Source organism: Tiliqua scincoides, chromosome 1, assembly GCF_035046505.1.
Source record: "Tiliqua scincoides isolate rTilSci1 chromosome 1, rTilSci1.hap2, whole genome shotgun sequence".
Classification (NCBI taxonomy): Eukaryota; Metazoa; Chordata; class Lepidosauria; order Squamata; family Scincidae; genus Tiliqua; species Tiliqua scincoides.
The window spans coordinates 126,091,627-126,115,368 of NC_089821.1; the positions used below are offsets into that span (position 1 = coordinate 126,091,627).

General features: G+C 42.2%; 1 protein-coding gene across 1 annotated transcript in view; it reads right to left on the bottom strand.

The window, feature by feature from the left end:
• Nucleotides 1-23,742, bottom strand: part of PLEKHM3 (pleckstrin homology domain containing M3) — a 76,576-nt gene that overhangs the window by 14,494 nt on the left and 38,340 nt on the right. The window contains exon 5 of the mRNA XM_066637769.1: nt 15,758-15,821. Within this exon, the coding sequence (XP_066493866.1) occupies nt 15,758-15,821 (64 nt within the window). The remainder of the gene's footprint in view (nt 1-15,757; nt 15,822-23,742) is intronic.

Consider the following 23,742-nt stretch of genomic DNA (forward strand, 5'->3'; position numbering starts at 1 on the left):
CTAGAGGCATGCCGGGGGAGGGAGGGAGGGAGGCGGGTCTGCGGAGCTCTGCAGGATCCAAAGCGCTTGTGGAGGGCTCAGCGCCCTACACGAGTGCCTTTACTTTACCACCAACCTTTTGGTCAGCGGTAAAGTGAGTAGTCCCATTGCGGGGCTGCTTACCTTACCCGGGGGAAGAGGATGAAAGTCCCCTTCTCCCAAGGTGCCTCCTGCGGTAGCCCGGGACGCTCAGGATCTGGCAGCAGCAGTTCTCAGTGCCGTCGAGGCTGGGCACCCCAGGCAGCTCAGGATTGGGCTGTTAGTAGTGTTAAATGCAGGACTACAGCCTAAACAAGTTCATTAACCCAGTAATTTTATTGAAAAGATTTCTATCCTCCCCCCCCCCACCCACAATGGGGCACTGGGGCAAGACAGTTTACATCAAGCATGAAGTATTGATGTAAAAAAAAAATAACAATACAATAAAGCAGCATATATAGAACAATAGGGTTCATAAAAACTATCGGACTAAATAATAGTCAAGAACACAGACCAACATCAGTGGGGGTGGTGTTGGGAGTGTAACAAAAAAGCCACATGAAAAAGAAAACTTTACAGCCATCAGAAGGCTAGAGGGTGGAGATCTCAAATAAAAAGGGAGTTCCATCATTGTAGTGCCACCATATCAACTACTACTATCAATGTACTACTGAGTACACTTCTGTACTGCAGCGAGTCATGGACCCTTCACTCACAACAGGAGAGGAAACTGAATGCTTTCCACATGCGCTGCCTCCGACGTATTCTCGGCATCACCTGGCAGGACAAAGTTTCAAACAACACAGTCCTGGAACGTGCTGGAATCCCTAGCATGTATGCACTACTGAAACAGAGACGCCTGCGTTGGCTCGGTCATATCGTGAGAATGGATGATGGCCGGATCCCAAAGGATCTCCTCTATGGAGAACTCGTGCAAGGAAAGCGCCCTACAGGTAGACCACAGCTGCGATACAAGGACATCTGCAAGAGGGATCTGAAGGCCTTAGGAGTGGACCTCAACAAGTGTGAGCGGCCCGCTTGGAGGCAGGCTGTGCAACATGGCCTTTCCCAGTTTGAAGAGACACTTGGCCAACAGTCTGAGGCTAAGAGGCAAAGAAGGAAGGCCCATAGCCAGGGAGACAGGCCAGGGACAGACTGCACTTGCTCCCAGTGTGGAAGGGATTGTCACTCCCGAATCGGCCTTTTCAGCCACACTAGACGCTGTTCCAGAACCACCTTTCAGAGCACGATACCATAGTCTTTCGAGACTGAAGGTTGCCAACAAATATCAACTACTACAACATCAATTATAATTAACCAGGATAATATATTTAGAATGAACTAAATCATTATTTTATTAATTGCATGACCACATGACCACTGTGTTAACCCGTGGAGGAGCGCTCACTCGGTGAGATGCTTCCCTATCACCCACCAGAGATGGCGAAGAACAGACCACCTGCTGCCAACACTTTTGGTGTCTGGCAGAGTGCTCTCCCATGGACTACCTAATTTAATTTAATTTTTTTGTGTTCAGGGGGTAGGGGGGTTGCAAGTGGTCCATGATAATTCAAATTTCTGCCTCTGTGGTCTGTGTGCTCCTAAAGGTTGGGGACCACTGGTTTAGTTGTTACTTTAACCATCACCCTGTCCACTGACTGAAGGAACATTTCAGACATTCACAGACTCTGATTCCCTCCGAAATAAGTAAGCTTTAGAAAAAGATCTCAAAACATGAGGCCATTCAAGGCCAGGCATCGAAAGACAAATAAAGAGGAGAAATATGTGAAAATAATAGGCTATCCTTGGCTGGTAGAACATAAAGTTTGACGAAGGTTTGCTTCTTAGACTAATCCTGACTTGCTACCTTGTAGATACTCTTGTCTGTACTAATTATTTTATCTCAAGGCAGCTAACCTTGAGCTAGACAGCTTCAGGAAAAGGCAAATGTAGCTCAACAAACAGAGGTTAAGCCCGCATTTACCCTCCTTAATTTTAATGAGGGTGCACTGCATTGTGCGAGGTTACAGGTTAGGGTTAATAATTGAAGCTAAAGAGGTTCGAAAGCCTGCATACCAAGGTGCTATTGCCACCGGCAAGACAGTGCAAGGCTGCAAATCTCAGGTGACCCCACCCTTGTAAATCAGTGTGTTAATCATTATCATCATATCCATGATAAGACTCTTTATAAGTCAACACACAGGCTGTAATTTCAACCGTCTGTTCACGATCTGAATTATTTCCGTGAAGATAACATTTATTAAGAAACAGTCCTCTTAGAAATACGGGTTGGCTTGTTAACGCCTTTGTTCATCCTGGGAGTGTCAGATTTGGGAACACATTAGACAATATTTACTGCATAGCAAGTAGAGTTAGCCCTAGTCACCAGTCCTGCCGGCCAGCCAGTGTCAAGTGGCAGACTCACAAAGTTGGCTGGGCCTAGGAGAAGAAGCAAAAAATCTGGTTGTCTACCACACATTCCTCCCCTTTTTTGAGACTAGAGATGGAGTCAGTGGCTGCAAGAGAAAGAATACAACGTGCAGATAGAGAGCCACATGAAACACGAAGTAGAAGAATTGGGACAGCATGTGGAATAGCATAAAGAGAGGGGCTGTTGTGCAGCCAAGGGTCAAATGGGGATCCACAACCACCTTTGGATAACTTTGGGAGTAAGACTGAAAAAAGAATAGAGATAACCACTAGTGGTTCTTCTGTTTCACCTTTATTTGATTTACAGCACTTTGGTGCAATGGATAAATCACTGCATTTGGACATGAGAGACTACCTCAGTCATGAAGTTCTCCAGATGGTCTTGCAGCAAGTCGCTATTAACACCTCTGTTCTGCAAGCTGTTGGATCTCTCACAGTTGTGTATCGAGCATACGATATTACAGCAAAAAAAAAAAAACTTACCATAGAAAGGATTATAGATATTCCCTTTTTGGGGGCTGTGATGCCATTTCATAATATTTAGTCTTTGGTCTGAACGCCTATTGTTCTTGGATGATAAATGCTACAGTATAGGTCAAATAAGACTTAGAGCCCAATCCTATCCAATTTTCCAGGGCCAGTGCAGTTATATCAATGGGGAGTGCACTGCATCCTGTGATGGGGGGGTAGTCACATAGGCCTCCTCAATGTATGGGAGCATATGTTCCCTTACCTCGGGGCTGCATTGCAGCTGCACTGGAGCTGAAAAGTTGGACAGGATTGGACCCTTAGTCCACTAACAGCGCAATGCTAAACATGTCTACTCAGAAGTAAGTACCATCATGTGCAATTGAGTTTACTCCCAGGAAAGCAGGTATAGGCCTCAATGGCGACCAAGTTTATATATACCATTTATTTCAGTCAGATATATAATCACATGCACAAGCAGCTATTGGAAGCCAATCCCCATTTTATGAACTGGCAATTTTCTCTCATCTCCTTTTTAGTACACTGTGGGAACACTGTGGACATGGTACACCTGGATTTCAGTAAAGCATTCATTCATTCATATGATTTCTGTTCTCCCATTCCCTCCAAACAGAGTACTCAAGGCAGCATATATCAGAGGACAAAAATAAATAAAATGCCAAAATAGGAACAAAATATAAACTACATTTGACAAAGTCTCCCATGACATCCTTGTGGATAAAAAAGGGTAAAAATGTGGGCTAGATGATACTACTAGGTGGATTCAAAGTTGACACTATCACCCCCACTGAGTTATATTCCAGTCAGTTCTCTTATATGCGAATTTGCTGTCTCCGAATTCACTTATCTGCAAGAGGTAGAATTGACACCAGCTCTCATTATCCGTGACTCCACTCTGTGGAGAGTTGTCAGACATTTGTGTCCGCTTCCAGACTTGGCCCACCATCTTGGGCACCATCTTGAGGACTCCAACTGAATATTTCACAACCCTGGCAAGGATGAGAAGCTGATGAAAAGAGGTCTCTGGAAGGCTACCTGAGGGCTGCTCTGGAGCTGGAGCAAGCCAAGGGAAGGAGCAAAGGGACAGGTGGAAGAGAAGGATAGGTGAAGCAACCCCCTCCCTACTTCAAAACTCTGAGGCTTCATTGTTAGGCCAGCAACCTGCAACGAGTCAAGGGATAGCCAGCACGGATAAATCACCATCACCATAACCTTCAATGCATCAAGGGATACACAGCACGGAAGAGGAAGCATCAGATGTTGGAGGTGTAGATGAGCCGTCACTATTACCCACCCCATATACTTCAAGTTAAGATTCAGATTTATAAGGCCCAAATCCTAACCAACTTTCCTGCTCTGATATAGCATATGCCCCATTAGCACAGCTGCATCCTGTAGCTGGGAGGCAGTCAGAATGGGCTCCTCAAGTTAAGGGAATGTTTGTTCCTTTACCTCAAAGCTGCATTGCCCTTACCTTGGTGCTGGAAAGTTGCTTAGGATTGCACCCTGAAGTTCTCAGAGTGTATGATGAAAAGAGTCTCTTGGAACATAACCCAATTTTCCCCACTGGCTCAATGATTCAGTATCCACTAATTTGGTATCCACTATGTTTTCCAGAAACCTAACCCTAGAGGATAATGAGAACTGACTGTAAATGGTTCTCTGTCAATCTGGATGGAAGTAGCAAGTGGAAGACTCTGTGCTGTTCAACACTTTTATAAAATGATCTGGATAATGGGGTAGAGGGGATGCTTATAAAATTTATAGATGATTCAAAGTTGGAGGGGGGGAAGGTACCATAGCTGATCCCCTGAAGACCAAATTAGGAACCAAAATGATCTTGATAAAACTGAGCATCTTTGCAGATAGCAAATAGAACTTCTTTCCTAGGATTGAGCTCTTTATCTTTCAATGACTTCTTTACAATACCAGCAATACAATAATGGTTAACAGAACATCAGCTGGCCAATCAACACCTTTTTCTTAGACTGATAGGAAATTTTCCAGTACTGTTTTGCAGTGAATCCTGAACTGAATCCACATCTGACCGTGCAATTATTTACACAATCCTATGGCTCAAGGTCAACAAGAGATTCCTTCCTTAAGCAAGAGCCCAATTCAATGGCTCTTCTTTGCATAAATATAAACAAAATTGAAGGCTGAAGCAAGTTCTTACCTTAACATAAGGGATTGTGTAAATAAGCTCTAGAAAAGTTCTGAAATTTTTGGTAAGAAGCTAATTTTACCAGAGTGATTAGATACACATCTCTAAACACCTTTGCAATATCTTGAAATGATTCATGTGCTTTGTGCTCTAAATACATTAGCGCTCCTTTGGAAGCGTATTATTATTATTACAATATAACATTATTGCAATATTTTTTGCATTATTGCAATAATACAATATTGTATTATTATTACAATATTGCATTGTTGTATATCCTCTCCTGGATTAGGATGTGCTTTCCACCACAGGGAATCAACAGGCCACCACAGGGATCAACATATTTCACTCACAAAGTCAACTCCACTTCTTGGAATAGAGGGGAATGTGGTGAAATCCATCCTGACAACAGATAATGCTAAGTCAGCTCCTCCCTTGCCATTTGAAAGCATGTAGTTTGTGGTAAGGTAGGGGTAAAGTGCTCCGAGCAGCACTGTCCCAGCAGTCCGGAGAAAATTCAGATGCACTTAGAGGTCATGCTAAAACAAAACTAGAGTGTCTCCTCCCCCTTCAACCTCAAGCTCAGTATAAACTGTGTGGCTTGAAATGCTGGGTCACAATGAGATCACTGGTGCCAAAGCCTCAGCCTTCCCATTGGCCAAGCTTCATTCCCCCGGCTCTCTTCCTCTCCTTCCCCCACCCCCAGAATTCAAAGTTCATGCAGGCAGGGCAGTGTACGATTTCAGACACGGTCCAGTGTGCTCCCAAATGTGCCAAAAGGAAAAACTGCAGATTTTTGTTAAAGTTAAAGCTTACATGAGTCAATCAAGTTTTAAGAATGTCAGGAACCTGCATGGCCCTGAATAGGACCTTATCTTAGAAGTATCTGAGGTGTGCACACCAGCGCTGTGCACAAGGGTTTAATTTGAAGTTTAGATAACTCTGTTTGTTTGGATATGTACAATCCATGGCGTCCTCCCTCCCTTTCTAAGACAAGATTGTTGCTACTTGTAGTTTAGAAATGTCAGAGAGAAAAAGAATGGCAAGAACAACTAAATCTTCCGCTACATCTACTGTCATTCATAAACCGAAGTAGTTGGGTTATGCCATGTGGCTAACTTAAATTTATAATTGTATCAATGTTTTTATTTTTTTTCCTAGATACATACAGTTCATTTTTCTTCTAAACTGGCAAGAGGCTTGGCAGCAGTTTTGACAATCCCTTTGAACGGAATTCTGTTCAAACTACGGAGCCAACTTTCAAAATAATGACAGTGAAAGGGCTGGTTTAATATACTAAATTGGATACTGTACTTTCAGCTTGTTTGTAGTATTTGGGTTGCATGCTGAGAAATTTAGCCATCGCTAAACACTATTGAAATCAATGAAAAAAGTTAGTTGCAATTTACTCCCATTAGTTTCAACAGAACATAGGAAGCTTAACTTTCTCAGAATACAACCCAATGATTGTTACCATAAGGATTACAACAAGGAATATTTCCTAGTGTAGGGAATGATATAATATTAAGATGTGTTGGATTTTCGCAGATATGGAAAAGTTGTTCCCACATTTGCATCCATGAGAAAAACATGGGCAAAGAAGAAATTTGCATTTCACCCATGGTTGCTGAGAAGAGTTGCTGGCTGCAAACGGAACACAATCCTTTTGTTTTTTTATATCTAACAACAGAAGTCTACAGCACATGCTTACCATAGCCAACTCTCTTCTTCAAACACATATTTGCTGAATTTACACATATTTTAAAGTATACACTTAAAATATCTTCAGTGTAAACCTAAAAATGTATGGCCTAAAGCGGCTTGTAGATAAAAAGTTGCCTTGGTTGGTGCCTGATGCCATTTTTGCCGCCACCCAAGGACGCAGCACCTCTTCCTTCCCTAACTGCTGAGGCTAAAACGTGGTAGATCTGGCAACCACTAAACACAGGCTGTGCTTGTCAGCAGCTTGGAAAATTATATACACACACAACAGAAGTACTGGCTGCTCCTAGAAGGTTGTTTGTCTTGTGTCTGATACCAGCCTCAGCCAGGAAGTTCAGGCATACAAAAAACTTGCATAATCTCTCTGTGGATAGGAGAATTATGAGCTGGGAAGCAACTGAGCTTGAATAGCAGCAGGAATCAAACCTTACAGGCACAATGTCTTTGGAACCAAGGAGGAGAAGCAAACTGTACAGAAACGACAATTCCTGAAGCAGCAAGATGGTGCAAAAACAAAAATCTGTGTTTTTTATATATGCTAGCAAAAAAAAGAAGTAAATATTGCAAGTGGAATACATTAAGAGCAGCAACCCAATAATGAGCAGGAAATGTACCAAACAGCTCAGCACTGGCTATGAAAGTATCACTTAAGCCTTCTACCCAAGCCAAACAAAGCTTCAACATATTTGGAGCAATTTAAGAAATCTATCCTGGTTTACTACCTGCTGACAGATCCAACTGAGTTCATGTCAGGCTGAAATCCCCCAGCATGGAGTCCAGATTGCCATCTCACTAATTTTCCTTAGTGGGCTTTCAAAGCCCTGCCGTGATCAGTCTGGATCAGCGATGCTTAAAACTGTAGTCCATGGTGTGCCCTCAGGTGTGCAAAATATGTGGGTGGCCACAGACCTAAGCCCATGATAAAGGCAGAAGAAAATGCTGGAGGCCTTTCCCAGCACAGTGTCAGATGGCAAATTAACGTTCAGTTAACGGACAGGGAGACTCTTTCCACTGGACTGCTGGGACAGGTGAATTGTACAGCTGCTGGCTAGGAGGTGTGAGTTACACTTGCTGGCTAGGATGCGTGAGTGAGAAGAAGAGTGTTAAAAAAAAAGTCAATAAATATGAAAAATAAAATTTATTCCTTCCATACTTCCTGAACTTGTAGGATAAAAAGAAAAGGAAGTATGTATTTGCTCTGTAAAGTATCATATCAGTGATATTTACTATAGCAGCATTGAGCATGTACAAAACAGTCTTTCAGGAGTCTTTCAAACAATATCTTGCTGCAACATTAAAGTAAAAATAAAACAACTTAAAAATAAAATTTAAAAAAAATAGTAGGTCACAAAAAAAACAGCAACCCCAAATAGTGATTGACAAGAACTGCTAGGCTGATGATCAAGACAAGGCAGTGTCTACCCTATGGCATACAGTACAGGCAAGAGCAATGTGACCCACTGCACATTTGACCTCTTTTAATTTTATTAACTGTGTAGATCAGGAATCCTTTCCACAGGTGGATGGATCAGTAGGGCCAACTAAAGAAAACTGAACACCGCCACCCCATTCTACAGAGATAAAATCTAGAAACTCAAACTTAAATGTCAAATATTGTTATTTACCACACCCTTGGAACCTGTTACTCAACAGGGTGCTTGCGGTGAAAAATAACAATTTTTTATTCTCCCCAGGCAACAGGCCATGAAAGCTTAACAAAAATGCTGTTTCCCCTCCATCTTCTTTGACCAGAAATTACTTAAATAGCCATGTGTAGGCCCAATCCTATCCAATTTTCCAGTGTCAGTGCAACCATGCCAAAGAGGCATGCATTACATCCTGTGGTGGGGAGCCAGTCACAGAGAGCTTCTCTCAGTAAGGGAACATTTGTTCCCTTCGCTCGGGGCTGCATTGTGGCTGCACCGGTGCTGGAAAGTTAGATAGGATTGGGCCCTGTGGGTGGAAAGGCTAGTGAAAGGTTTTGTGGGCTAGAAACTTTGATCAATTTATTTGTAAAGCTGTATTACTATAAAGACAATGGCCTCTTATCGGCCCATGAATTACATCCCAAGAAAACGAATTCTGACTAAGCACCAATGAAACCAACAGAGATAAGTTTGTTGTGACTAACTTAAGCCCCATAAATTTCAATGGGATTCAGTCAGGATTCATTTTCTTTGGTACAACCCCATTCTTTGGAACAACCCAATATTTTCTTTGGTACAACACTTGGAATAATTTAAATTGATTAAATATTAAGTACTTATTTCAGCTCCACTAATAATAAGCTTTGCATCATTTTTGTCTTAGGGATAGCTGTAAAAATGAAGCACATAAGGATTTTGTGATTTCTGTTCTGTTTCTCACTCCCCCCCCCCAATCTCCTTTAGTTCCAGGTGTTTATGAGAGTGGGCTACAGGGAACATATTTATGGCTAACAGAGATTCATCATTGCATTTTGTTTTTCTTTTTGTTAAATCTGAATATTCCTAATACCTGTGTGAACAAATAAAGGGAGAGATAATGGTGGAGAAAGGCTATTAATTTAGCGAGACAGCTGGACCTGCTGCAAACCAGGCTGCACCCATGAGGCACTATGATGAACGAACTGTTCTTGTTTTGTTTTTAAAGTATCTTTGTGTGACTGGAACAAAAAAAAAAAGCCCAGTTGTTTCTTTGATTAAAGATCGGGCCTGCTGTGGCATTTTATTTGCACCCATGGTGCTTTCTGAATCATGAGAGGAACAAATGGCATTACTGGTAGTTTGACAGGTTTCCAAAAGCAAGATCCTCTTGCTTTACACCTTCCCTTTTGTACTACACTGTTCTCTTCATCGAGCACAGAAGCTTTAAGACTATTATGCAGTGGATTTATCTTAGATTGTCTTATAATTACACTGCAAAAACTACCACCTTGGGCAAAACACCTGTTCATTCTGCAGTTTTTAAATTCACCTCACATATCACATTCACAGAATTTCACTAAACACAGGGGAAAGCTGGTTCTCTGGATATTAAATAGAATAAGTGACTTATAACTGAACAAGGCTTATTATACATGTTCACCATCCTTAAATTCATGGAAAGTGGTACCTATGACAGTTGGTTTTTCTAGGTGTGATTTAAGGTGCAGTTTATTATTTTTAAAGCCCTAACAGTCCAAGCCTATCCTGCCCTGAAAAAGGCAGGCCGACTGTATCCAGTGCAGTGTAGGAGGTGGCTGGCATGCAACTCGGAATAAGGGGATTTATTTCCCCTTAGCAAATGTTGTACAGCAGCCAGCCCAAAGGGGCTACTCGGATCTGAGCAGCCTGAGTACTAGGCTACTAGGGAGACAGGTTAAGTTTAGGTCACACAGGATGGTCCCACTCCCCTCCCGGGCCTGGTCAGCCCATCGGTCCACTCTCCCCCATTCCGAAATACCGCCATTATGTTCTCCTGCCACCCTCCCTGCTACCCTCAGCTGGCGCAAACTCATTCATCCTTCACCAGTCTGGATCGGGTGCAGGGAGGTTGGCGCCCATTCTCGCACCAGCCACCCTGGCTCACAAAGAGGCACAAATGTACCTCATGGCACATTTGCAACATTCCTGGGCCAGCACATGGGACTTGTGCTAGCAAAACACTGGGTTTGGATTGTGCTGAAAACCAAGGTATCTTAACAACTGCACAACTTTATGGCACATTTGCAATGTTCTGTGGCAGTACTGTGATGGCACTGATAATTCTGGGTGTATGGGTTTAAATGTATAAACCCATGTTTTGATTTATAAATGGACCCAGATGTATTTCCTGGCCCAAGGAATTGAACTGACTAATCTGCACTTCCAAATATGAAGAAACTTTGACATCTATTGGCTTCGATTTTCTCTATGGAAAAAATTCAGAAAGATTTTGATAAGGGGCCATCTTCACATCTCTCTCGACTGGGAAGGGCTGCAGCCCTAAAACAGGAATGTATTTTCTAAGTGTTTATTTTTATTTGATCTATTTTTCTCGATTCAAAAGTGTTGTATTTTATATGGAAAAATCTATCTCCCTAGGGTATCAGTAAAACCTCTTCAGAAAGAAAACAGAAGATTTATCCTTTCCAAATATTGCTATACTTTTCTGTGCCACACAAGTAAGGGTTATTCTGGTCCAGACAACCTCAAAAGAAGAAAAATTGTCATTAACAGAAGGTCAAGTGAAAATTAATAACCACTGAAATGATTACTGGGTTTTAAGGTGAAAAACACACAACAGTTGGCATTTAAAATTCTTTGGTTTCCTATGGCAGGTATTGTACCTGTGGGGATCTCATGTGGCAGAACAAAGCCAATGCATTCAGTGTTCCAGGTTATTCAAGCTTGTGTGCTTCTCCTGTATCACCATCACCAAGCCTAGAATTTGTGTTCCTTGACAGAGCAGAATGTTGAATGGGGATATGGAGGGTCTCACAGGCCTCTAATTAGCCTGGGAAACATGCTGCCAAGGGGAGGGGGGACAGCTTCATTATGTGCTATGGCCCCTCAATAACACAGGCACTGTGCCCACAGTAGATTCAGATCAAACTGTGTCGTTGATACAAAAGGCCTGGAGCAAACATAAGAAAACCTTAAGCCTTGAAATATCAATACATTCTGATTTCAATTAGCCTTACAAGGGCCATTACAAGGGCAGGAGGTCTGGTCTAGAGGGTTGAGCCTCCATTTGCCTGAAGATAACATCCGAAGGTCGCCGGTTCGAGGTCACCGGCACCGTGCAACCTTGAATCAGCTGACAAGCTGAGCCGAGCTATTCCAACTGCTCTGAGTGTGGGAGGATGGAGGCCAGAATGTGCGACCAGATCAAGAAAGAAACATCTGAATGTTGTGGTTTCTTGAAAGATAGAAACCTTCTTTCAAATTGTAAAAATCCCTACGGGGATTTAATTTGCCTGCCTATGTAAACCACCTTGAATAAAGTCTAAGGAGAAATCTGAGGACCAAGAAAGGCAGTATAGAAATACCTGTATTATTATTATTATTATTAAAATACCGGGGCGAAAAACACATGCTATTGTACAATTAAAGTACATTGATGCTTAATATCAATATAGAGGTTTGTGCAGTCTTGTAAATAATGGTGATATTCTACTTTGGTTTCAATACTTTTACTTAATAGAGAAATTCAGAGAGATAAGGTTCAAAAGAACACGTTTTGAAGAATTACAGTGTCGTCTGCAGCCCTGCTTCAGCTGTCTGGTTTATCAGAACAGCACTGGGCATCCAAAGAAAGCAGGGCCTTTGCTGCTGCAGCTACTGCTGCTACCCTTGAAGGACCCTGTCCTTGAAGGATAGGCAGGCACCCACTCTGCGGGTCTTTAAGAGCAACTGGTTAGGCTCTGGCTATTCTGGTTATATTCTGTTGCTGCAATTGTTTAAGCATTGCTGATGTTGATTTGTACTGCCAGTATTTAACAGTACTGTATTTTCAGTACTGTTATTAGTTGTAATTTTGATGGTTGGTTGGTTGTTTTGGAACACCGTCTTGGGTTCTTTGGGTGAAAGATGCCTTGAAAAATAAAACCAAGTTACATGGTGACAGATACAAACCTGAAGCTCTATTGTCAAGACTGCATAAAAATGAACCAGAAGTTAAAGGTTCTCTGGATAATAATTTTAGAACAAAATGGGAAATTCTGTTACAGTGCAATCCTATACATTGCTAATCAGAAGGACGTCTAAGAATAGGGTTCATTTATTTTTCATATTTATATCCTCCCTGGTGGCCTATGGCTTGTAGAACTATGGTGGGAATGTCCCCAAATAAAATGACAAACACATTGCTAGTATAAGAGGTTTAATCTTATCGTTAAATCCATAAGATATTCTGCTGGGATATATGAAAGACACTGAAAGAACTGAAACTCGCCACTTAATTGAGAATGCACTGTTAATAGCCAAGGTGTTACTAGCCTTCAAATGGAAGTTTAAAAACACTCCAGCACAAGAATGACTTCTCATGCTACAGACTGTAAGCAAGCTGTTAAATTGACTAATTACATGGACACAATTGGAAATACCTCTTCAGAAAAGATTAAAATTAAAAATAATCTATTATGGGCTCCTTACTAAAGACACTGTATTAATGTAGGTCTATTATAAGTTGTTAAGTTGAAAAACTGCTTAAAACCTATTGTATTTTATTTTTGTAATTTTTAAATTTATAAACAATTTTACTGTAATGTGATATATTTCTGTCCATTAATTTGTACATGTACCTGAACTTGAATATATAATCAATGTTTTATACATTATTGTTTAAACATTAATAAAATGTTTTAAAAAGAAGTCCATTGGCTTGCACGACCACAATCACACATAAGGATTTAGAAACATACAAAAATTCATCTTTAAGCCTACCCAAGGCTCACAGGTAATTATAATACAACAATTATCAATGTAATATTTCATTCAAGAAATGATAAATAGTACAGATAAGTATGCTAATACAATAAAGACAAGGAACGTACAATAAAGACAAGGAACCCAATCCAGAAAATTTCTCATATTTAAGATCCATGAAAATCAACATGACACACTTAAGTTCTTTAAATGCTACTGGACATAAGTATAGCTACTTTTCAATGGATCAATGTTAAAAAAGTTTAGAACACTGCAGGACACTGACTATACTACTAAGAACCAAAAACATGAATGCTAGCAGCTATCATGGAATACTAAATAAACTATTCTTGTTTCAAATAGAAACAGCAAGTTTATCCACACTTCCTGAATAAAGTCTTGGCTGAGGAAAAATATCAGGGAAAAAATGTTTCTACACTATCATCCATATGTGTAGAATCTAGAGCTGGGGAATGGCACTACATTGGTTTCCCCTAAAAATCAGGTAATGACACTCCATGCAACAGAGCTATAATTCCATCCATAATCTCCAGTCCTTGTTCTTTTGTCTCTACATCTGCACTGCACAGGAACATAAGAAACTGACTTATACTGAATCAAACCACTAGTCCCGCTAGCTCAGTATGATCTGTACTGACTGGTAGAAGCTCTTCAGAGTTCCAGAGAGGGGTCTTCTTTCACTTTATCTGGAAATCCGAGAGGGTTCTTTTAGTTGTGCTGCTATTGATGAAGGTGAAGGGGATAGTGGTGAAGAACAGGGCCTTTAAGGTGGTGGCATCTCAACTATGGAATTCCTCCCTCTGGCAATTGAGCTTTGCTTCCTCCTTGGAGGCCTTTCTGCTGGGCCATAAAACAATTTTCTTTAGAAAGGCTTTTTATCTGTGAATGCCAACTGTGACTATTTTTATAAATCATTTGATTTGCCACTGGTGCTGGCAACTTGTTGATTCATTTGTGGTTTCATCGCTGTTTGTTTATTGTTAAATGTTTCAGCGATTGTGAATTACCCTGGGTGCCCTTAGACTGAGGGAGAATGGGTAGAAATCCATTAAGTAAAATAGGACCAGAAGGGAGAAGTCACCGTTGGCAAGAGCAACCAAGTTCCTACACTCCTTCCATCTGGTTCTAACGTCTACCATCTTAGGACAATCAGTTTAAGCAGCTTGTTGTTCTACAGCCTTATTATTTAAAGAACAAGGCACTGGCCTATACAGAAAGAGTCACAAAGCTTTCTGGCTTCTCTCTTTAACAATGACTTTGTCCCCATCTCACAACTTTGCTGGCAGACAAGCCATTGTGGCTTTAAAAATGTGTATCTCTTTTAGGTTTCTCTATATTGTTACAAGTTTATATGGCATAGAACTGCGGTTTTCAAACTCCCAGGGAGTTTAAAAGCCACAGTAAGTTCTTGCGGGGGGGGGGCAGTGGAGGCAGGGGAAGGCAGCAGCGCAATCTCCAGGATCGCGCTGCTCAGGGGGGCTGCAGGGGCTTGGGTACACTTACCAGAGCCTCCTGCAGCCTCCCAGGGGTGCGGGGAGCCTTGTGCGGCTGTCCACAGGGCTCCCCGATGCTTCACAAGTGAAAGTGCAGCGATCGCGCTCCACTTCCGGTTTAGCGCTCCACTTCTCCTGCAGCCCCCCTGAGTGGCGAGATCCTGGGAAACGTGCCGCTGCCTCCTCCCTGCCTCCTGGCTGCCCCTGCCCTTAAGGAGAAACAGGTCAGCGCCCACAGGCTGGGGTGTCACGACTGAAGCGTCGCTGGGGTGTCTGAAAAGCCCTGGCATAGAAGACAACACAAACTACCTCTGCAGCTGCAGCAACATTTGCAATTTAACTAATATTTATGCACAGTGCCCCCCTGGAAGATGCTCTGTGTTGCATGCAGGAGGTTACTAGTTCAATTTCTGGTATTGCCAGGTAGGACTGGGAAAGTCCCCCATGTGAAACCCTGGAGAGTCAACATAGACAATAGGATCAATGGTCTGATTCAGTTCAGCTTCTATGAGAAAAGGTAGTGTGTTGTCTGCATGGCGGGAGATAATATCTTGCGCCAGAGTCCAAATATGCCAATTTTTCATGTGTAGGCATTTTTTTTGGAGCATTCAGTCTTGTGATTGCCCACCTGGAGACAGAAGTGGTGTGGCCGAGATACAGATTTTATCACCTCATTGAGACTAGGTCTCTGAAGCAGAGCACTCAGAGAAATCATGGATTTCCAGATTCATCCAACCATCAAATATAATGTGATGTGTTAGCAGACATACATATGCATAGCTCATTAAGGATGAAAAAGGCGCTAATGTGAAAAATGTCATTTCACATTTTATTCTCATTTACCAGAATTATATCACTAGTAATAAAATAATCATTAATAAAATATTGGTTAAAAGTGTGTAAGATAGGAGTGAGATATTAATTATTTTGGGAAGGTTTCAGATATTTCTTCCCCAGTCTGGAAAAGCTCACCGAGACATCGTCTGAGAACACAGAAACCAGCAATACTGTATACATAATGACCAAGATCAGGACTAACTGAAGGTGCTTACCTGCTGTAGGTCTGCAAGGGAATACAAGTGGATCTGCTGAAGAAGATATTCTCTGGGGAAAATTCTTGAAAAACAAAGCAAGAGAATAAAAAGTGAGTATACTTTACACCATACTCAAAGTACAAAATATTCTTTGAAAGATTACTGCAAAATGATGACACACATCAAGTTCTTCATCTGCTTTTGAAAAACAATCTTCTATTTTTATCCCAAATTTTAAAACATTATTTTGGATAGCGATAGAGCAATGCAGTCTGCCTTCATACCTTATTGTAAAAGGTTGTTCTTTCCCAGGATTTCCCAGCATTTCTTATTACAGGAAATACTTTTGCAGCTGCTACCTCACCCTTTCATCTGGCTTCGCTATTTTCACCTTCACAGGAATCTTAGAAGTGTTAACCACGTCTTTTGTGTCGACACACCGCAACAATTCTATTGTGATTTAACTATTCCTTTATTCCTTCAATGTGCATTTCACATGGACAAAGATCTTGCAGCTATTTCATATGGACAAAGATCTTGCAGCTCTCTCCCCTATTAAAGAAATGTGATGGGAGCCTTCAGAGCTGGACATGACAATAAAAATAATAATAGCAGTGCGATAGCACTTTTTGCAAATACTGTACTCCTAACACTTCACACACTCTTGATTCTTACAACTCTGCTGTAAGATACAATCTCAATATTATAGATCAGAACATTTAGCACCAGGACCCACTTTTTAGAATGAGAATCTGTCAGGACCCGTCAAAAGTGATGTCATGACCGGAAGCGACATCATCAAGCAGGAAAATTTTTCACAATGCCAGGTTGCAATCCTATCCACATGCCAGGAATCAGTTCCATTTACTGTCATTGTCAAAAGGACATACATAGTAGCCTGCTAAAAGTACAGGTCTGTAACATTTCCCCAAATGCAGTCACATACCATGGGAGCATCAAGTCTAACATATCAAAAATAAAATATTGAAAGGAATGGGGACCCACTTGAAATTGGCTCACGACCCACCTAGTGGGTCCCAATCCACAGTTTGAGAAACACTGTTATAGAATAGACTTATAGCCTAATCCTATCCCCCTGCCAGCCCATAGCATGCAGCATCACTGACAGTGCAAATGCAACATGCTATAGTGCGGGGTGGGGGTACAACCACAAAGCCCAGGAGAGGCAAGTAAAAATTATTTTTTCTTACCTCACTGAAAGCCGCCAAGCTGCCAATGAGTCTCCTTGAACCTACATTAACTATTTGGGTGGCATACATCTGAGGAGAGTTGGGAGGCATGCTGGGTCGAGAAAAGGGGGATTGGTCTTGACAGACCAGTCCTGCCCTTAGTTATTTTTGCCAATTTAAGATCTGCAAATGCTATTTAAGCATTTTTAAACAAAAATAAGATGGTCTGAGTAAATCCACTAATAATAATGGTATGGGTGAATAAAAATATTCCAATTTCAAGCAACCTCTAACTCACTCTCTCGAAAAATGAATGCCACAAATACATGCAGGTTCGAAGAAAGCACATGGTCAGCAAGAGAATAAGAGAAAGAGGAGTACACACATTTCCATTACCATGGAAACTGGGACAGGGAAAAAGTATTAAAAATAAAGACTTGTCCCATTCTGTTGATTTTTTTTTTTAAGGGATCCCCTATTTACTGTGGAAATATGCTTTGTTCATTTATGATGGAAGCAAAATGCAGAATATCCAAAACCACAACAGACGGCACTCCAAGTGCATTAAGAAGCTCTACTCATTGAAATCAAAGGCAGCAGAGCGCACTCAGCATCATGAAGATCATGCTCCTAATGGACAGAACCAGTTGCAGCGGCTGAGTGTTTGAAAGATAACATTACCAGGCTGATCAAGGTCAGACGAAGGTCAATTCAGACATGGTAACTTGGTTCGGCACAGCACTTAGCATGAAGCAGCACTGGCAAACACCGGCACTTATTCACACTCAGAAATAACTTTAGATCCAGGAAGACGCTGTGTTGCAAAAACTGCTTTGCTTCAAAATAAAACCCGATGCAAAAGCAGTGCTCTTCCTATGCTGCAACACTAGAACAGATTTAAAAAATATCTTGAAAAATACAGATGGACAACTGAAACAAATGACGTACATGGTCAAAAGTCACAACAGTGGGGGGAAAGGGGGGTATTTGTGAACAATCAGACTGAGGGCGCAATCCAACCTAACTTTCCAGCTCCAATGCATTCCCAGTGCAGCCTCAAGGAAAGGAAACCTTACCGTGAGGAGGCCTCCGTGACTGCCCCCCCCCACAACAGGATGCAGCACACATCCATTGGTATGGCTGCTTCAGCCCTGGAAAGTTGGATTGGGTCCTAAATCTTCAGTTTCTGAATGAGATCAATACAAAAAGGATATCTCCTGTAGTAATATTAAGATAGTGCCAATAGATCAACCTGTAGCAGAAAGGAAACATCCCAAGTAGCACAAGCCAGTGCTTATTAATGGTTCCTGATGTATTTTGAGCAATTGGGTTGCACCCATTTCTGCCTGGCCCACAGGTGTACACATTTGGTCTCTGTTGCTTATATACAATGTTGGGCAGAAAAGGCTTAAGCAGTGCTTTTCCCCCCCCCCCAGAGTTCCTAGTGGGTCCACTGACCTCCATCAACTTGTGCATGTAAAGGAATTCCCCAGAGCAGGTGACGAAAGTGAACATTGAAGGTTGAACATGTGAAAAAAACCACTGTAATACAGTGTTCTGTCTCAAAAGATCTCATATTGCCAATTCATGTTTAGAAAGCCCTAAATGTGGAAGAAAAAGGTATTTAGTAGCAACCCTTCTAAGGAAGGCAAGATGGAGCCACCATCAGAAGAAAACCAATAATATCAACCAAAACCCAAGTAGGCTCTTGTCTACCAGACATTGGAGACATTGGCTCCAACCAGAGGAAGAATCTTAGTGCCATATGGAGCTTGACATGTATGTTTCTTCTGATCATTATACAAGATAGAGCCAGCATTCCATCCATCTTCACCTCTTATCAGGTATGTATCTGCACAAACAAGAGGTTATCGCTTACGTTTCTACCGCAAATAGAAGCACAGATAAGGCTTTGTTTCCTGCATTTGTGGCAAAGTTGCAGGGTTTGTAGCTATGTTCCCCTGCTAGCAATAAATAGGCTCTGAAGGCATTTAAGAGACAGTTTGTCATTAGCTCCAAGTAATTTTTCTTCACTGAATTAAACACCCTGACAGCTAGGCTAAAACGACCGCAAACAGACCTGCCTAAGCCCTATGCTGAAAGCCAAAGTACAAATGTGATAAGCCCAGAGTAAATTCCATGGTTCACACTGCAACTCAAAGAAATCAAGGAAACTGGCAGGTGAGTGAAAATTAATCAAGCATTCTTGTGGCAAATGAAGGTTGTAAGTTTTCGTCTACTGAGATTTTAAATACCCATAAAGCAGGGGTGTCCAAACTTTTTGATAGGAGGGCCACATCATCTCTCTGATACTGTGTTGGGGGCTGGGAAAAATAATTAATTCACATTTAAAATTTGAATAAATTTACATAAATGAATATATTAGAGATTGAGCTTATATGGATAAATGAAGGTCTTGTGATAGCTCAAGGCCTTTAAAAGACCTTGCCCAAAGCAAGGTCGGCCTTTCCTTTGCTGCCGCTGCTGCTTCACGGATGTGAAACAGCAGGCAGCGGAGGCAGCCCTTGACCCGCAGCTCATGCAAGAGGTCAAGCAATCAACCCTTGCGCTGAGAGTAGTTGCATCAGGCCAGCGTGGGTTCCAGCATGTCTCCAGAGGACCAGAGGCTCATTGGACACTGGGGGTTCCCTGCAGGCCAGATTGGGAATCCCCAAGGGCCACAAATGGCACCTGGGCCGGGGTTTGGGCATCCCTGCCATAAAGAAACAGTCTGGCCAAGCACCACAGCTGACAAATAGCAAGGATCTCCCCAGATAACTAACTGAGGGCCCAATCCTATCCAATCTTTCAATGCTGGTGTAGCTGTGCCAATGGTGTGTGCACTGCATCCTGTGGTGGGGAGGCAGTCACAGAGGCTTCCTCAAGGTATCGGAACATTTGTTCCCTTACCTTGGGGCTGCATCGCAGCTGCACCAGTCCTGGAAACTTGGATAGGATTGGGCCCTTAGAAGTTTATGCATAAAAGTAAACTTAAACCTAAAATCTTTTAAATAAAAAACATTCATACAAAATGCCCAGTCTGATAGACTGGGTTTTACTGAAGTAGTGCAAGTTGTGACCTGGCCACAGAGCTTGATAAGCCACCAAACTACAAAACTGTTCTCTCTTAGCAGACAAACTCCTATCAGTCAGTTCTCTTTAATTTGCTTATCTGAGAGGGGCAGAATTGCCACCCACCCCTCATTACACAGACCAACACACATTTTGCTTCCTTAAATGTTACACCAATTCCTGGGTATATTTGGGGTGCTGATTCCAGAAATGGCATCCATTTTGCCCTATCACGTCTAGTTTTGGAGACATAGTATAGCCTCTTTAGTGAATGGTTCAATCAGCTTCCTCATGAGGAAGCCTACACCATGGCTTCCCCATGAGGAAGCTGCTTGAACCATTCGCTAATGAGGCTATACTATGTCTCCAAAACTAGACGTGATAGGGCAAAATGGATGCCATTTCTGGAATCGGCACCCCAAATTCATATCAAACCACCATAAAGTTTGGGGAAAACTTTTCTGACCCTCAATTTTTTAGGCCTGTGTTATCTATGACTCTTGTTATCTACGAATCCTGTGCCTGTGTGGGTGGAGCGGGGGGGGGGGGCTCAGTGCAGCTGCAAGCATGCAGGTGACAGTAAGAAAAGGAAAATACTCCTTGTTTTTTAGAAACTTGTCTGGATTGGATCTTCTGCATCGAACAAGCATTGGTATTGGCCCAAGGAGAATTGTTGCACATATTTGTGTCCATTTCCAGACTTGCTCAACCATCTTAGGCCCCATCTTGAGGACTCCAGTTGAACTTCACAACCCTGGCTATGATGAGAGGCCAATGAGAGGTTTCTGGAAGGCTACCTGAGGGCTGCTATGAGGCTGGGGCAAGCCCAGAGAAGGAGTCAAGAGACAGGTGGAGGAGGACAGGTAAAGCAACCCCCTTCCCACTGAAGAATTCTGAGGCCTCATTGTTGGGCCAGAAACCTTCAGTGAGTTGAGGGATAACCAGCACGAAGGAGGAAACATCAGATGTTGGAGATGTTGATGAGTGCTCACTGTTACCACTCAGCCCCATAGATTTCAAGTTAAGGTTCAGATTCATAAAGTTCATACAGTGCATAGTGAAAAGGGTCCTCTGGAACCTAACCCCATTTTCCCCATAGGCTTAATGATTCAGTATCCACTGATTCGGTATTCACTAGGTTCTCCAGGAACCTAACCCTGGTGGATAATGAGAACAGACTGTACTTACCCATGAAAAAGAGGCACAGCACTGTCCTGATGAGTTTCATCTGGGGATGGTCAAAGGGCTCTTAAGATGTTGCTTCCAGCAGCCCCTTCCCTATCCCACCTGGTACACCCTACTTGCCGCTACCCTTCAATATTTTATTATGCTTTTAAAACCATTTTTGAAATACCTTCAGGACCCCGCCACAAAAATAAAAGTCAACAAATGAACCCAGAAAACAAACAGAATGGAGAGATGCCCTATAATTTAACCACAGGTAAGGATGTGTATGGGTTTTCCTGAAGAAAATGTCCTGAACACTTGCAGTAACCATTTTTATCCATGCTGCTCTGATGTGTTTTCTTTACCAAACATCACAGGGAGCACTTCTCATAAACTATGCCGTTCTGTTCTAATTAATCTTAATTTTCAAGCCAGAGATTAGAGAAGCTGAAACATAATTTTCATGTCCTTGACTAACTAGTCCATAGATTTTGGTCTTGATCCACTAAGGACACAATCCTAACCCCTTATGTCAGTGCTTTCCAGCACTGGCATAGCGGTGCCAGTGGGACATGTGCTGCATCCTGCAGTTGGGTGTCACTCATGGAGGCCTCCTCAAAGTAAGGGAATGTTTGTTCCCTTACCACAGAGCTGCATTGCCCTTATGTCAGTGCGGAAAAGTGCGGAAAAGCACTGACATAAGGGGTTAGGATTGCGCCCTAAAGGTCAGTTTTGGTTTTGTCCAGTGCCACTGGTCAAAGGGGCCAGGGGAAAAGTTCTGCACTGGGTCCCTCGACAGCACACTGGGTGCTACCACTGCTACTGGTGATGAGGATTCAGTGGTCAGAGTGGCCAGATGGGTCCTTGGCCGATGCCTCACCTGGCTGGAACTCTACAACTTGTCTTTGCATCCCTGAAAACAAAGTATGGAGCAGGAAGCATTTAAATGGCTAATCTTTCACCTGCTTTAGCAAGAAGGCAGCAGCTGTTTTTGCAGGTGCAATTTTAAGGCCTGCTGCAAAATACTTCCTAAAATGATGTCATACAAAGGTAGAGCCAGTTTTCCAAGAAATGTTTTCTGCTGGAGGAAATCATTTTGAACCTTTGGAAATTTTTTAAGGCCATATCACAAAAGAAAAATGCCAGCATCTGTCATGTTAAAAAAAAATCCAGTATTTTCAATCCTCTTATCCAAAGTGTGACCAGTTGCAGCAGCTCCTTTCAACACAACTGAAATGCAGCCATTTCAAGCAGCTTCCTTAGAAAAACTCTGTGTGCAAACATTTTGGAATTTGTGTGCGATTTTGAGTGACAGTACAACTTTGTCTTTTGGAAGGCTGCCTAACTTTAGAAATATTGTATTTGGTGCGGAACTAAAGTTCCTGAAAGGTAATGCGGCAATTTATTTTTTTGGTTGTGCTCTTGTGGAAATTGCTCACCTCAACTTTCCAAAAACTGGTCCTGCATGGTGTGTGATGTATGAACTTGAAAGCACTTTCCGTGAATGAGTAGCATAGACACCTTGTTTTCTCACAAACCTATGAGCTGTGCAACTCCAGATTCCAACTGGCAAATCATGGACCTGTAAGACAACCAGCCAGCCTGACCATGTAGGATATACCTTACTGTCAAATAAGATAAATTGACATATGATGCATCACCCCTTCATAATACATGCTCGTGCATGCATAAGTACCCAGGAATGACTTATGTAAGCCAATTACCTCTTTTCTGAAAGGGCAGCATGTAAAGCCTTTCCCAGTTTTTTAGCAGCTCACTCACAATGGACCAATGCAGGAGCAAAGGAGCTTTTCGGTTCTCTTGGCCTTTAGCAGGAAATATCTTTTGTTTTCTTTCTCGCTGAGATAGGTTAAGTAGGGGAAGTGCTGCAGACTGTGATTTGTGGAATACTGGTGAGTGCAGCAGTTTGCACGCCTGCAGAGAGCAAAGTTAGATACAAAACTCTCACTCTGCTTTCCATTTCTTTTTGGAGGGTGGGGTCTATTTATGAAAAAAAAAAGTTGGCAGCAAGTGTTGACAGCACAAAGACTCCTGACTGAAGTCCCTGTTAAAATGGCAATAATTCATTCTGCAGGAATGTGGGAAAGAGACAAATCTGTTTCTCCTCTCTGTGAGTCAAGGAGAGAGAGAGAGAGAGAGAACTACAGAGATGGGCATTTCCTTACATGAACTTGGCCCAACACACAACTTGCTGCAGTTGTCTCCTTGAAAGGTCATGCCAAATGCTTCCACCTTCATGTTTGTATTAGCTATTAGGAAAACATTCATCAGGGTCTTTCTCCATTCCTTGACCCGCACGAACAGTTGATAGGGACCATGCGTTCTTCCATTTCCCATTCCAGCACTGCAACTCATACTTGAGGACCATACTGCATTCTGGCAAAGGCTCATATGAATGGAAAGAAACTGCTGCAGCACTAGAGGCCCCAATGTACACACAAAATGCCCCATTTATTCATCAGACAGACAGACAGACAGACAGACAGACAGACAGACAGACAGACACACACACACACACACACACACACACACACTCACAGGCTACATCACTCA